Here is a 17,088-nt window from a genome sequence, read left to right on the forward strand (position 1 = left end):
CTCTCGATGGTGGTGAAGTTTATTTCCTCCTGCCAATATGGAATGACTTTTTGACCAGCGGACCTCACGAAAAACGTCACCTCAAAATGTGACACAATTTACACAGTGCCATACTGTAATTCCAACAATTTACGTTACCTAGCTACTTTCCAGAGGTTTCTCATATTGTTGATACGCTCATCTGTGGCCGCTACGTCGTATATTCGACTTTGGATGACATCCCTTTTGCTTAAGGGAACTTTCGAAAGGCGAATTTACTATTATGGGTGTGATTAATGTTTCGTTACTTCATTAATGGAGTGAATGATAGGTGACAAGACAGGGGATTTCAATTAACTACGTAATTTTATTCAGAATCATAAGTCACTGGCAGTCTTTGGAAGATATTGGTTGGTTTTGGCTCGAAACCTCTTTGAAATCATCACACTAGGCTGGTTTCGACGTTAATTTTCTCGGTGTTCTACACTGAAATAGGGTGTAAAAATGTCTATTTATTCATCTCTTCTTGATTACTAGTGTCGAATCATGTTTGATATTTTACTCGGCATTCATCTTCCCGACGCCTGCCAGAACACGCATACGGCCCCGCGACACAAATCCTCTACGTGAGTCTCACCGGAACCGAACTTTTGCATTTCTTTTTCCGTATTGAATAAGCGCCTTCGCTCCTTTTGCCTATGGAACGCAATAAATTTCCCGCCCTAGTCGATAACTTTGTGGGAAGTGCAGGTGTATTTGGAGCTACGGGTAAAGTTCGAGTTACCAATGTTAACTGGAAGTACACGAGAATTTGTATTACGAGGTTCGAAAAGAATGCCGAGGTATTCGGGTGTCAGAGTCGTGAGCTGAGCGAGGCGTGCCCTAAGGACACGGTGCTCGGCAGCAGCTCGCCGCTGTGGATGGAGAAGTTGCGGTAGCCCACGTAGTCCTGCGGCGCGGCGTCGGCCGTGGCCTGCGCGCGCTGCTTCTTCAGCTTGAGGTAGCCCAGCACGAGCGTCAGCGTCAGGAAGACGACGCAGCCGGTGCACGTGCCAATGATGAGCCCGAGGCGGCGCGTCAGCAGCGGCCACGGCAGCCCGCCGGCCGCCGCCGGCTCCCCGGCCCGCGACGACGACGTGCGCGCCGATATGCAGCGCCGCGCCGCCTCCGTATCCGCGTCTGGCTCCGGCGGCGTCCGCAGCGCCAGCACGCAGACCAGGTAGCGCGAAGCCGCCCACAGCCGCGACACCTGCAGCGACCGCGCCGCCGCGCCCACCTCCAGGCTGCGTTCCTGTCGGGACAACACACCGTCTCACAGCTAACCAGTTTGTTTCATTGCTTTCACCATCTGCATTTAAGTTATACCGCTGGACATTGCACCTGCACACCAAGAAAGATTATGAATGCGACATTGCAGTGCCTGTTTTATTTTGATGACGATGCACTGCGACGACCACAGTCGTTACGAAACACATCAGATGAATTCGCAATTGGAATAATGACTACCATCAACTGTTGAATGGAATGACGACAATGAAAATTTGTACCGGACCGATTTCCCGCTTATCGCGAACGCTCGCCTTAACATTTGGCTATCCGTGCACAACTCACGGCCATCTGTATGGCCAGACCCAAACTTCCATATGTCGTCAACCATGCGTCAACGATCTGTCCTTCCAAATGTCGTCAACCATGCGTCTACGATCTGTACTTACGATTGTCGTCAACAATGTGTCTACGATCTGTACTTCCATATGTCGTCAACAATGTATCTACGATCTGTACTTCCGTATGTCGTCAACCATGCATCTACGATCTGTACTTCCATATGTCGTCAACAAGGCGTCTACGATCTGTACTTCCATATGTCGTCAACCATGCGTCAACGATCTGTACTTCCATATGTTGTCAACCATGCATCTACGATCTGTACTTCCATATGTCGTCAAACATGCATCAACGATCTGTACTTCCATATGTCGTCAACCATGCATCTACGATCTGTACTTACATATGTCGTCAACCATGCATCAACGATCTGTACTTCCATATGTCGTCAGCCACGTTTCAACGATCTGTACTTCCATATGTCGTCAACCATGCGTCTACGATCTGTACTTCCATATGTTGTCAACCATGCGTCTACGATCTGTACTTCCATATGTCGTCAACCATGCGTCTACGATCTGGTTGACGACATATGGAAGTTCGCATCTGGCCGTGAGTCGTGCAGGGATAGCCAAATAGTAAACCGAACGGTCGCGTTAAGTTGGAAATCCGGTTTCGAGTCCCGGTCCGACATAAATTTCCATTGTCGTCATTCCATTCTACAGCTGATGACAGTCATCATTCGCTGTTACGAATTCATCTGATGAGATTATGAATGGGTGGCGTCTATTCTTTCGGGAATGTCTGGAAGAACAGACACCAACCGGAATCCGCAGCTGAGATAAATATTAAGTAAACTGAAGGTAGAGGTGGGGGGGGGGGGGGGGGAGGACGGAAGGAACTGCTGAAGTCAGCTGAATCGAGACATTATGCGGAATGGTGCAGTGGTTAACACAACTGCGTCGTAAGCACGAGTTCCCGGGTTTGAATTCCGCTCCGTACAATATTTTCACTCGTCGCCGATGATTCAGCATAAAGTCCCTAAGCAGCTGACATCAATAGTTCCTTCCTTCGACTTCTGCCGGCCACTGTGGCCGAGCGGTTCTAGGTGCTTCAGTCCGGAACCGCGCTGCTGCTACGGTCGCAGGTTCGAATCCGGCCTCCGGCATGGCTGTGTGTGATGTCCTTAGGTTAGTTAGGTTTAACTGGTTCTACGTTTAGGGGACTGATGACCTCAGATGTTAAGTCTCATAGTGCTTAGAGCCATTTGAACCTTTGCTTTCTTTTCTCCCTCCTCCACCTTCAATTTACGTAACCAAGAAAGATATTGCTACCAATATATTCCAAAACACATAAAAACGGAATTTCTCCAGGGCTCATACCTAGGGTTCTCTTGGTGATAGAAAGGTGCGGATCAAGTGTGTTGGTTAGCCCTGGGCCTAGGAGCCGTATGTACACCCAACACCAGGATAGTCTCTGTAACGATCCTACAGTACAGGGTGAAAATTTGAATGTTACACACTTGCTCGAGCTTAGGTAAATGGAGCTAATCCATTGGTTCTTTTTACAGTAGATGTGGTCTACGGTGCACCTTAAGAGGCTCATGGAGGCACCATTAAGTTCACTGCCGTCTCCTGACAAAACCAGAGAAAAGCGTTTTTGACCATTTTTTCGCACTCAACAGCCGATATTTAAATAACTGAAGGCAGCAAATTGCTCAAATTTTAACAGTTTATTTTTTAGGCATTTATCTAGAAGTTCTGTTTTCCCATTTTCAAAACTACGTATCCATTATCGAGAAACACCCCAGAAACATGGTTTTTGGGTACCAAAACCGAGCCGCGGACACTAAGACGGCTATTTACAGCAAATAGCTGAAATATTTACGATATACAGTCTGTTAAGTAAGAGTGTGGATGGCATTACGCACAGATGGAAGAAGATATCGCCTTAGTTCTTTCACAGCTCAATAGAGAGAACCTTTTCCTGCATGCCGTGTCCATAAAGCGTTAGTTTATTTTGAATCCTTGACTCAGATACACGAGAAGAGACATGAGTGCAGCACACTGTCAAAGTCATTCACGTTTTCAACCAATTTATAGTGTGTTACACACATTTGTGGAAATGACTTTGATTTCTTCATATATTTAGACGCCGCAGCATGACTCATTTCCGGACCCTTGGGGTGACTACAGAGAAACACAGCCTCAAAACGCGACGCGTAAGCTGCACTCAAGTCTCTTCTTATGTATCTCGGTCAAGAATTCAAAGCAAACTAATGCAGTATGGGCACTGCAGAAAGGAGAAAGGTTCCCTTTATTATGCCGTGAAAGAACTATGGCGATGTCTTTTACCATCTGTGTGTAATGACGACGACGCTCTTATTTAACAGACTGTATTCCTAAGATCCCAATCTGGAACAATCTTGAAAATTTTCTTGATATATTTATCCGTTTCTGAGATACAGATGAGCAAAGTTACCATACATTTACACGTAAAATACGCACATAAAATACGGTGTGAGACAAAGACGTAGTTTATAAAGTGATGTAGCACTGAAAAATTTTCTGTAAAATATTTCCGTTATCATCAGAAGGGTTCCGGGAACTCCTTGTTGTAGTACTGCAGCACATGCAAAATTTTGTGTACGTAAAATCCTCTCTTATGTGTAAAGTCACATAGTTTTCCGTTATTTCAGTTTCACATAAGTAAACTATCAACATTTTACTGACCCATAAAGTTCTTTTCGTATGAGTGAAGAGTGAACCAGCGGAAAAATGATCCTATCGGAGCAGAAAAAGTCTAATGTGCTACCGTTTAGAAAACTGAAAGGTTGGGTACCAGCTGCGTCATTCCACCTTCCTCAGCATCTTTAAAACTTTTCCCAAAAACTTTGGCATGCGAACATATTCCACTTTCTTATGCTGAGAGGGAAGTATACAGTGCCAGTGGGAGAGAAATAAAGAGAATATGAGAGCAGAAGTGGGTGAGAGCCAGTGATAGAGAGACAGAGTCTATGACAATGACGAGGAAGGGAGAGATAGTGACAGTGAGAAGAGGCAGTAGAGTGGGAAAGAGTGAATGAGATAATTGCAATAAGAGAGAGCAAGATGGAGACAGTGACAGAGAGAGGAGACTGTAGTAGTAGGACAGAAAGAAGGAGACTGTGGCTGTGACGCAGTAGACAGTGAGAGTTAGACAGACACAAAGAGATAATGACAGGTTGGGCTGAACGAGTGAATGCGAATGGGCAAGTGAGCGTGGATGGGTATGACCGACTTACAGCGCTGGACTAGTGAGTGTGAGCGAGTTACTATTAGGGGAGGTTCTGGAACTGGCAGGTAAGTTGCGTGTTAAAAAGAGCGCTAATATATTCGCATGCCAAATTCTTGGGAAATTTTTTAAAGGTGCTGAGGAAAGTACAGGTATCTCAAAAGAAAGTTAATATTTGATGTGTCAAAATAAAATAGAGGTTCAATTCTATGGACAAAATTTTTATTTATTGTTGAAATATGCAGTTTAGGGACTTACTTGTTAAAAGTAATGTCATTTAAATGAAATCTAGCATGCATACGGCACTCGTCTGAAAATGAAGAAAATTTTGCATGACGGCTTGGCATGTAGACACTGGGATGGCTGCCACTTCGCTATGAATATTTTCTTTCAATTGCTCCAGACAAGTCGGGTTACTGCCAAACGCTTTAGATTTGGCATACCCCACAAGTAAAAATTCATGGGGCTCAAATTGGGAATGTGAGGGGGTCAATTTATGTCATCCCTCCTGGAGATCAATTTGCTAGGGAAAATTTCAGGAACTCGCAGTATATACGTATTGGACGTGTGTGCTGTGGTTCCGTCTTGCTGAAATCATGTTCTCCACATAACGTTGCGCATTCACTGTAATGAACGACAGCTCTCGTCCTGGAAATACGGGTCAATTATTTCTCGAGCCGATATCGCAGTCTACAGAGTAACTTTTGGCGATTGAAAGGGTTTCTCATGCATCTGTTTAGAATTCCCTGCACTCCAGTAGCAGCAACTTTGCTTATTGATGTGATCATTCAGGTGAGGATCAGTCTCGTCAGAAAACAAGACGTTGTTAAATGGAGGGCGCTCAGCCACATTATTAACGAACCGCAATCTATGTCTGGCATACTGAGGTTTTAATTCTTTAACCAATTGGATTTTGTGAAGATGGAATTTAAGGTTTTTTCGCAGAATTCGGTGCAATGATGATCTACGCACATTTAAAGAACTTTCGCCCTTACGAATGGAGACGTTAGGATCGTCACTTCGCTGTGGCCGCGCGGTTCTAGGCGCTTCAGTCTGGAACCGCGCTGCTGCTACGGTCGCAGGTTTGAATCCTGCCTCTGGCATGGATGTGTGTGATGTCCTTAGGTTAGTTAGGTTAAAGTACTTCTAAGTCTAGGGGACTGATGGCCTCAGATGTTAAATCCCATAGTGCCTAGAGCCATTTGAACTTTTCTGATTGTCACTTGAATGGATGACCATTCTGTCTGCCGAGCGCTGTTGGCAAGCGGGGTGCACTCAGCCCCTGTGAGGCAAACTGAGGAGTTACTTGATTGAGAAGTAGCGGCTCCTGTCTCGTAAACTGACATACGGCCGGGAGATCGGTGTACTGGCCGCATGCCCCTCCATATCCGCATCCAGTGACGCCTGTGGGCTGAGGATGACACGACGGCCGGTCGGTACCATTGCGCCTTCATTGCCTGTTCGGGATGAGTGAAATTTAGTTTTAGGATCGTCACGAATAGACCGATTTACACTCTCCATAGATTCGCCCGTTCTTGATGACTTTGGTAGCACGGATTTTGGTTTGGCTAGCGTTGAACCGGTCTCCTCAAACGTTTTTGATCTACTTCCGGATAAGAGAACCACTCTGAGCATCATTTATATCATACAGTTCACGATCACTGCAAAATTTCTTCTGTGCTACAGTCGCCGAATCACCGATTTTGTAAAATTCTAGCACACAAAATGCACGGCCATCTTCCGAGACGCGCCCTCTATAGACTGAATTCCTAAAGGCCAAGAAAGCGATGAACGTACCCCTCGCTCTCCTCCAATTTATTCCACATACCAGAGAGCTCTTCAAATATAAACTTCCTTTTGAGACACCCTGTAGAATGAGGCAGCTGGTACAGCACTTTTCGGTCAGAGTCTTTTAGACAGTGGCATATTCAACTTGTTTGTGCTGGTGAAATTTTACTTATTGTGAATATACAGTATAGTACACTACTGGCCATTAAAATTACTACACCACGAAGATGACGTGCTACAGACGCGAAATTTAACCAACAGGAAGAAGATGCTGTGATATGCAAATGATTAGCTTTTCAGAGCATTTACACAAGGTTGGCGTCGGTGGCGACACCTACAACGTAGCGACATGAGGAAAGTTTCCACCCAATTTCTCATACACAAACAGCAGTTGACCGGCGTGGCCTGGTGAAATGTTGTTGTGATGCCTCGTGTAAGGAGGAGAAATGCGTACCATCACGTTTCCGACTTTGATAAAGGTCGGATTCTAGCCTAGCGCGATTGCGGTTTATCGTATCGCGACATTGCTGCTCGCGTTGGTAGAGATCCAATGACTGTTAGCAGAATATGGAATCGGTGGGTTCAGGAGGGTAATACGGAACGCCGTGCTGGACCCAAACGGCCTTGTATCACTAGCAGTCGAGATGACAGGCGTCTTATCCGCATGGCTGTAACGGATCGTGCAGCCACACCTCGATCCCTGAGTCAACAGATGGGGACGTTTGCAAGACAACAACCATCTGCACGAACAGTTCGACGACGTTTGCAGCAGCATGGACTATCAGCTCGGAGACCATGGCTGCGGTTACCCTTGACGCTGCATCACAGACAGGATCGCCTGCGATGGCGTACTCAACGACGAACGTGAGAGCACGAATGGCAAAACGTCATTTTTTCGGATGAATCCAGGTTCTGTTTACAGCATCATGATGGTCGCATACGCGTTTGGCGACATCGCGGTAAACGCACATTGGACGCGAGTATTCGTCGTCGTCATACTGGTGTATCACCCGGTGTGATGGTATATGGTGCCATTGGTTACACGTCTCGGTCACCTCTCGTTCGCATTGACGGCACTTTGAACAGTGGACGTTACATTTCAGATGTGTTACGACCCGTGGCTCTACCCTTCTTTCGATCCCTGCGAAACCCTACATTTCAGCAGGATAATGCACGACCGCATGTTGCAGGTCCAGTACGGGCCTTTCTGGATACAGAAAATGTTCGACTGCTGCCATGGCCAGCACATTCTCCAGATCTCTCGCCAATTTAAAAGTCTGGTCAATGTTGGCCGAGCAACTGGCTCGTCACAATACGCCAGCCACTACTCTTGATGAACTGTGGTATCGTGTTGAAGCTGCATGGGCAGCTGTCCCTGTACACGCCATCCAAGCTGTTTGACTCAATGCCCAGGCGTATAAAGGCCGTTATTACGGCCAGATGTGGTTGTTCTGGGTACAGATTACTCAGGATCTATGCACCCAAATTGCGTGAAAATGTAATCACATGTCAGTTGTAGTATAATATATTTGTCCAATGAATACCCGTTTATCATCTGCATTTCTTCTTGGTGTAGCAATTTTAATGGCCAGTAGTGTACAATCCACAATATTTCGACTGATCACCTTCCTGTCATTTTCAGATCAACTATCGTTAGGACTCACTTTTAAAAATTTGTGTGTTATTGTCAGCTTGCATTCATTTAAACCCACAGTCAAGATTTATTAAACTCGTCTGAAATAGTTACTCGCTGTCCGCCGGAGACGGCTGCTGGCACTCACGAGACCTGAAGTGTCACGTGCTGTGACGTACGCGCATGGCCTGCGAGAAAGACAGGCCGCGGCGCGTACGTCAGGAAGGTAGTCCTGAACTCGCTCGCTCGCTCGCTCAGCTCAGCAGACAAAATGCGTTTCTAAACGTATGAAGTCGCTGCTGGGCGTGTAGGTACTAATAACGAGAAGTGCATCTTCCACTGGAATCTGCTATTATGAAGTCTTACTGATTAACAGTACTACATCAAAAATTTAAGATCAATACTCGATATAAATGGTATTACGACTTGTTTGTAGCATTTAGTCTCTTCTGCCTAACAATACTCATTACATGATGGAAGTGTGCCTTATGCAACTGGTAATCATTTTGGCACGATTTTATTTTATTGCACGCCAGTACAGCCATAACAAATTATAAGTAGGCCCATGGACTTCCCATCATTTTAGGACTAATAACAGTAAGATTTCATAATAGCGGATTCCTGTAGAAGATTCAGTTTTCGTTTGTACGGACACGCCTAGTTACGAGTTAACAGGTGTAGAAACGTAGTTGGCTGATTTGAGCGAGCGAGCGCAGGACTACCTTCGTGACGTACGCACCGCGGCCTGTCTTTGTCGTAGGCCTCGCATGGCCTGCTTCCGTTGTGGTCCTCGTGCCCAGTCCAGCGCCATACAATGTAATGCTTTGGTTGCAAGATCGTCGCGCCCACTTCAACCTTCCGGTGGACAGGTCCTAAGCTGAACTTAACTGTAGACCGCCGTCTGTTCTTAGAAATTATTACCTCGATCGCTTCTTTTATGATGCTATCTCACAAACCATTTGCCCGTTTCATAATAGATGATTCGTCGAACACAATTCGGTGTCTGTTTTCCACAGGATTCTCTGCTATCGCTGATTTCTGAGGATACTGTATGCGGAAACATCTCTCATGGTATATACAGTACTTTTAAACAGTGCACACAGTCTGTTCAGCATAAAACAGTCTACACCAGCAATGTATGGGACGCCTTGTGGTTGTGGGCAGTTTTATGTGCGACAGACTGTGTGCACTAATAAACAGCACCACATATAATATGAGAGGTGTTTCAGACGACAGTATCCTGAGAAATCAGCTGTACCAAAGAATGCTCTGGAAAACGGGCACCGAATCGCATTCCACGAATCATCTATGAAACGGACAAATGGTTTCTGGTACAACATCGGAAAAGAAGAGATCGAGGTGAAAATTTCTGAAAACACCATCAATAAAGACAGCGGTCTGCAGTTAAGCTTCGGTCCTGGCCATCGAAAGTTTGAAGAAGGTCCAGCAGACTTGAAACTAAAGTATTACCTTAGAAGGCGTTGGATTCGGCACCAGTGACGACACAAGCGCTAGCGCAGCTGTATAAGGACGACAGCAGCATCTAGTCGGCGTTACCACAGGACAACGACCAAGGATAACTCGGTCGGAAGTTTGTGGGTTTTAAACATCTTGATGAGGCTGGAAGCAGGAGAGAATTTTATCTTGACTGAATCTGTAGGAAATCTGGGCGTCAATGGGATTAGATATTTAGTGCACGGAGCAACAATAATGGCTCTATTACGGATTGCCTTCAAGCCGAACTGAGCTTGGATGACAGACAGGAGTACATCATTTCGTGCTGTTTCCAGTCTACGGCACAGTCTGTCAGTGGTAGTGGCTGGAGAGTGCTGGCATGGCAGACTCTCAGCAACGCGTGACTAGATGCTTTCATTGGATGAGAGCTGGAGAGCACCCTTACCAGGGCAACAGTGCAACACCCCATATATCGAGCCGGCCGTTGTGACCGAGCGGTTCTAGGCGCTTCAGTCTGGAACCGCGCGACCGTTACGGTCACAGGTTCGAATCCTGCCTCGGGTATGGATGTGTGTGATGTCCTTAGGTTTGTTAGGTTTAAGTATTTCTAAGTTCTAGGGGACTGATGACCTCAGATGTTAAGTCCCATAGTGCTCAGAGCCACTTGAACCATTTGAACCCTGTATCGAGGTAGGGTCAGGACAACACGGGAAGCAAGTGGTCTTAAGTGTACTGAAAGACAACATCACGGAGACCTCGAAGATGGGGCATAGCCACGCATCTTAATGCGTCAGAAATGTAACGGCTGTAACCCTAATTACCGGCTATGTGAACTAGAGGTTATAATAGTATGTATCCAATGGCGCCCATATCATCATGCAAGGTACTGGCCCGTCTGACGATGACAACTGCGATCAGACAAAGTGCACTGTTCTTGGAGTCTGCACACCACCGTGATGCCATATGCAGCACTGGAACTCGCCTCAAAAGTCGACGTGAGAGCACTTCTGTTTCCAATGTTGTTGTTGTTGAGCGAATCACTGTCAGTGCGCCTATTCCTGCTGTCGCGTTAAGGGAAGCCACAACTAACATCACAGTGCTGATCGTCCCTGGTGCTCCAAACGTCGTCGCCTTGTTCATGTGGCCACTTCTCTTGATGCAAACAAGACCACTTCCTGAATCAAGATAAGTCAGATGAGTGTACCGTCCCGTACGGGCGAGCAAACACTATACCTCTCCTCTTAGGAACTAGTCACTGCGGCCGCTGAGATGCTGCATCACGTTGTCTATAGGCCTTTGGAACCAACGATTTTTTTTATGTGTTGGTGTACATTCTCTCAGTTACACTGTAATTAATTTTCTGACGTAATTTCAAACGTGTATTATTTAGTTGTTCTATTTGTTACTTAAGCTTATCTGCTCGAGACGTAAACAATATACTGTTGCTAGCAAAATGTTGACAGTTTAGATATATTACATGAATAGCTATTCCTTGCAATTTTTCTCTGATCAGGGAAACGAAAACCACCTCCAAAATTGGTAACGTTAGTTTCGATGATGCAAAGTTTCGTGTATCTAATACCTCTCTCGATTTTGAATTTCCCGTAATCTAATGATGGCTGTGACATTGCCATATATATTATTAAGTATACGAACGTAAGTCGAATTAATTCCATTTTCTGGAAGGCTGTTGCAATTTGTGCTCACAGCAATTCTAAAACCATCTTGTTGCTTTTTATTTAAAAGGGATTTATGAAGGTAAGAAAATAACAATTATTTCAGATCCTAGAAATGAAATTATATTTAAGATCTAAAATTATTTAGATTTGTATCGTTATTTATACTTCAACGTGAACATTCTCCAAACGAGAAACAGCTCTGTTTCATACAAAGCAGAAAGACGGTAGAAACATCTTCCCGCACGCAGGTAAGTGTTACGAGGAAACAAGAAAAAATAGAATTGCGTAAAACGATGTCAGCACTCTGAAAACTTTTCTCGAACGAAGCCAGCTCTCGGATTTATGGACTTGTTTTCGCAACAGTTAAGCTCCGAGTCTCGCGTGGGCGGCCGCACACACAATCGTCTTTCGAGAGTTTCAGTGGGTTTGCAACTGTTTCGCAAAATACGTGTAGCTACAGTCAGAGCTCTGATAATTTCGCGTGCCAAGTTTTCTGTAATAACTGTGCTTCATGAGCTTATCGATATTGAAAGTGTCTGTTGATGATTGTCAAACACAGTCGACTGATAACTGCGGTATGCGCAGAAACTGAGGTATACAAACAATCATCCTACTGTCTATCCTAAACTCATAATCATTATATTAGAAAAAGGCGTGTGACTAGGGCCTCACATCGGGTAGACCATTCGCCGGGGCCGGCCGAAGTGGCCGAGCGGTTCTAGGCGCTACAGTCTGGAGCCGCGCGACAGCTACGGTCGCAGGTTCGAATCCTGCCTCGGGCATGGATGTATGTGATGTCCATAGGTTAGTTAGGTTTAAGTAGTTCTAAGTTCTACGGGACTGATGACCTCAACAGTTAAGTCTCGTAGTGCTCAGAGCCATTTGAACCATTGGCCGGGTGCAAGTCTTTCAATCTGACGCCACTTCGACGACTTGCGCGTCGATGGGGATGAAATGATTATGATTAGGACAACACAGCACCCAGTCCCTGAGCGGAGAAAATCTCCGACCCAGCCGGGTAGGATTGACATTCTGTCGCGCTGTCCACTCAGCTACCGGGGGCAGACATCATTATATTCCGAATGGTAGAAAAAAAAGCATTACTGTTCAAAACAAGACTGTCGTATGGAATTATAGAAAATGCTTGGACGTATAAAATTTCGCTGAATGATAACAAAGAAGTAAGAAAATGTGAGACAGAAATAAAATACATATGTAGATAATCATCTACCTGACACAACGGGAATTTTCACAAAATAAGTATAGCTACTGTAAATTGTGCTTTACTGGACTCCACTGATGCACTCACGTACGTGTTTTCATACATCTATAAACATCTGATACGTGCAATTATGCACTGTAACCGTAGTTTTTGTCTACTCTAATTTCTATCGAAATACGAATTTGGTGATGCTTTGTAGGAAAGGTGTCAATGAGCTCTTCATTAGGCCCCAACCATATTTTCTTCTGCCTGTTAGTCAATTTGTGATGTACAAATCACGAAAATATCATCCATAGGTGAAGTCTCTCTGAGTTATGGCGTTAAAACTGCCCTCGATAATTTCCATTACTCTTACATGAATTTCAGACGGTTGTCGACTATTTTATGTTGTCATTACGTTGGTTGGTGGACAAAACCACGGTACCTCAATAATAAGCTCATTTTTCTTCCCAAAAGTCTTTGGGCCAGTCGCAAACACTTCTGCTCATAGCTTAAGCTCCGTACACTTGCATCAACATGAAATGTGTTCCCCTAGCCACTGCTCACAGTCTGTGTTAAAACTTCCTCAAGCGTTTCTCCGTTTCACCATGAAACTGAATTTCATCTTCACTGGATATAGCATCAGTGCAGTGTTCGGCGCTACACAGTGCCTCTCGGCAAGTCTCTCCATTTGGATGTGCACGGAAATATTTTTATCACATGGTTTCCACTTACAAGGGGAGGCCGCCAATTGTGAAATTCAGATTCGATTCATACTGCGCATAATAAAAGCTCATGGCCAGAGGTGTAATGTGGCAAAGCACCAAGATGCACTTCTCAGCCGTTGTCGAGAAAATCGACAGTTAAAAGAAACCGTTGCGGTGAAATACTCTCTACGATTAATGATTTTCTGCAGCGTCGTGGCGCAGCGGTAAGCGCTGGAGTTCGTAATCTGAAGGTCGCCGAATCGAATCTCGCGCCATACAATTTTTTTTATTGTATATATATAAACTATTAATGAATTGCTTATGCATGTTGGTGAAAGCGGATCGCTCTCCAATTGTACCGCCTCCATTTTTCCGTTTGTTTAACAGGGTGTACCGAAGCTCTCCCGTCCGCACTCATTTTCGACGATGTTACAAGTTGCGCTAGGGACCGCATCTACCTTCTTTCGAAGTTAGCAGGCAACTACGCTGTTATGCGGCGGCTCGTTTCGGCCCATTCAGCATCTGTCCTTCAAGTGTAACGAGCGAGTAACGGAGTTTATATTTCATACCTGCCACAGCAAGTTTGTGTTCGTGGGGTCTCTATTCTAATTCGAACGTTTGACTTACGCTATACGTATTCGTTTCGGAATATAGTTTCTACGTCTTCCGTTAACTATACGTGGTTAACCTTATGAAGACAATTAATAACATTTGTGAAATACAACTTTGTTTGCGGAAAACATAATGATGTTCGAAGTCGCCAGTTTTTCCACGACAAGCGACTTTCAACAACTTATTTTATGCATAATTGTTGCAACTGATTGCCGGGAATTATATATATATATATATATATATATATATATATATATATATATATATATACTACAAAAAACAAATACTAATAAAAAAAAGTTGAATGGCGCGAGATTTGATCCGGCGACCTTCAGATTACGAACCCGAGCGCTTACCGCTGCACCACGACGCTGTAGAAAATTACTAATCGTAGAGAGTATTTCACCGCAACGGTTTCTTTTAACTGTCGATTTTCTCGACAACGGCTGAGAAGTGCATCTTGGTGCTTTGCCACAGTACACCTCTGGCCATGAGCTTTTATTATACGCAGTATGAATCGAATCTGAATTTCAGAATTGGCGGCCTCCCCTTGTTAGATATGTCCCTGTATCGAACATGTTAGTGTGCATTCGTGTAATGAATCAAAATACTGACATTTTTTAAGAAAGATTACTTAATCCACCAGTAAAATAGATATTTTTTCCAGTAATGAAGCGAAATCGTCACACAGTATTGCTGTGTTAGCTGATAACGGCTAGTTTAAAAGCTTGAGACTGCGTGGCGAAACTTGACTTTAATCCAGATTTTTAGCTTTCTATCGAAGTGCTTTATCAACTGAGCTACCCGACATAACTAGTAACAGAAATATAGATTTCTCATTACTTCCCTAAATAACTTCAGTGAACGCTAGGACAGTCCCTTAAAAATGAGATTTTTCAGTTCTTTTTTTTTTTTTTCAATTTCAATTTTTTGCCACAAATTTTCATCTGTTATCTGGAAATTATAAACAGGTCGTACATATTCAATAATCATGGTGACATACAATGATTTATATTTTATATATAGTAATATATTATGTTAACAGCAACCATTGGTAATATTTTTGTAGAAATATGTAGAAAACTGAAAATAAAAAATATAAAAAACGCATAAAATAGACGGAATTAACTTAAGTTCCAAGTGAATAACATCCAACTTATAGTACTATATATGTTACTGGCAGAGATTAGCCGATCTTCTGCACCATCCTTGTTCTCACTAGGCTTGTGTTCTGTGTCCAAGGCTCGCGACGTCCATGAGACTTTAAAGCACAGCCCACACCGAAGTAGGCCGTATCATATCGTTTGATGTTTTCAGAATCTTTAAGAAATAAATGACACACAATAGTTTGAGATGATGGTATTTGATCCGTACCGCAATATGTTAAGATGCGTATGTTCTGTGCGGAACAGAATCAACGGATAGATTTAAAATTCAGATTCAGCAATTCGAAATCAAACATAAAAAGCACTATAGTACCAACTCAGCGCCCCGACGTGCCACGACAATCCGATGGCATAGTTTCATCAGGCGTTTGTACATTAACTTCTGTTTTATATGAGCAAAGGTTTTTTTCAATTAATATGTGATTTAAATTCTTCCAGTGTGTTCTGCCTGGCTGAAGAAATGACTGTGCACCTCTAATAAGGATAAAAAAATTATGTACTTAATGTGCAGCTGCGTCATGTCAGAGGCCAGTAGTGAAACGTTTAACAACTGTGGTTGCGGCTCCAACAGAGAACGTTAGAAATAATGTTTCTGAGTCGGATGGCGCATATGACTGCAAGTGAAAGGATGCAGCAAATACTCAAATATTCCGAGTATAAATGTAGGTTTCTCAGCCACACGCTTCATTTGCCTTTCCTGATGTCTACTGTCGGTACATACGAGGTGCGACAATAAAGTAATGTGATTTTCTTTACAAGATGTGGCAACCCTGCAGGTTTGTGTAAGCACAATATCTTTGACCTTGCTTCTAGTCCAAGCGGCACATCGATGCAACTGCTCAGTCGTGAGTTGTGCTGTAATAAGTTAACCCTTGTTTGTGTCTCTCGTCACGGAAATGGAACTGCATAACACTGCGCAATGGTATGCCATTTCTTTTTGCGTTAAACTGGTGTAAACGCGACGACAACTTACGGTAAGCTCCAGAAAGCTTTTAGAGAGGAGGATATGTAAAGAGCTCAAGTTTTTCATTGGCATAAAATGTTTAGTGAAGACAGAACGAATGTTGAAGATGAAGACCGCAGTGGACGACCATCAACCTCACGGACGGATGTCAGCTCGGCCAGGGTGCGTGAACTCATACGATCTGATCGAAGATTATCCTTGAAAATGATTGCAGAAGAACTGAACATCAATCGAGAAAGGATTGCCGGCCGCGGTGGCCGAGCGGTTCTAGGCGCTTTAGTCCGGAACCGCGCGACTGCTACGGTCGCTGGTTCGAATCCTGCCTCGGACATGGATGTGTGTGATGTCCTTAGGTTAGTTAGGTTTAAGTAGTTCTAAGTTCTAGGGGACTGATGACCTCAGATGTTAAGTCCCATAGTGCTCAGAACCATTTGAACCATTTTTGAGAAACGGTTCGTCTAATAATAACTGAAGATCTTGGTATGAGAAAGATTTGTGCTAAAATGATCCCCAAAAATCTCACACCACAACAGCGGGAAACACGGGGACAAACAGTTAACCAATATTACTTCAAAGAAATTTTAGAAAGACTTCGTAAAAGCGTTCTTTGTGTCCATGCCAACATTGCTGATAATTGGATTCTACATCACGATAATGCGCCATCCCATATTGCTCTGTCAGTACAGCAACTTTTAACCTCAAAACAAATTTCAGTACTACCACAGCCACCTTATTCGCCAGATATCGCTCTGTGTGACTTTTTTCTACTTCCAAGAGTCAAAACGGCGGTCAAGGGATCCCATTTTCAAACAACACAAGATGTCCAAAAAGCTGTGACGAGGGTCTTGGAGAATATTACAGAAGATGAGTTCCAGAAATGTTACCATCAATGGCAGAAGCGCTGAAAATAGTATGTGCAATCAGAAGGGAACTACTTTTAAGGAGACAACACTAAACTTGACTAAAACGGTAAGCAACATTTTTTTTTCACATCAGTCTCATTACTTTACTGTCGCACCTCGT

The 17,088-nt window shown here is 44.0% G+C and overlaps 1 protein-coding gene across 1 annotated transcript in view; it reads right to left on the reverse strand.

Annotated features, from left to right (window-relative positions):
* Positions 1-832: 832 nt before the first annotated feature.
* The window catches only part of LOC126470775 (protein artichoke-like), a 420,235-nt gene continuing 403,979 nt past the window's right edge, over positions 833-17,088 (reverse strand). Inside the window, exon 4 of the mRNA XM_050098782.1 lies at positions 833-1,270. Within this exon, the coding sequence (XP_049954739.1) occupies positions 833-1,270 (438 nt within the window). The remainder of the gene's footprint in view (positions 1,271-17,088) is intronic.

This window comes from Schistocerca serialis, chromosome 3, assembly GCF_023864345.2.
Source record: "Schistocerca serialis cubense isolate TAMUIC-IGC-003099 chromosome 3, iqSchSeri2.2, whole genome shotgun sequence".
Classification (NCBI taxonomy): domain Eukaryota; kingdom Metazoa; phylum Arthropoda; class Insecta; order Orthoptera; family Acrididae; genus Schistocerca; species Schistocerca serialis.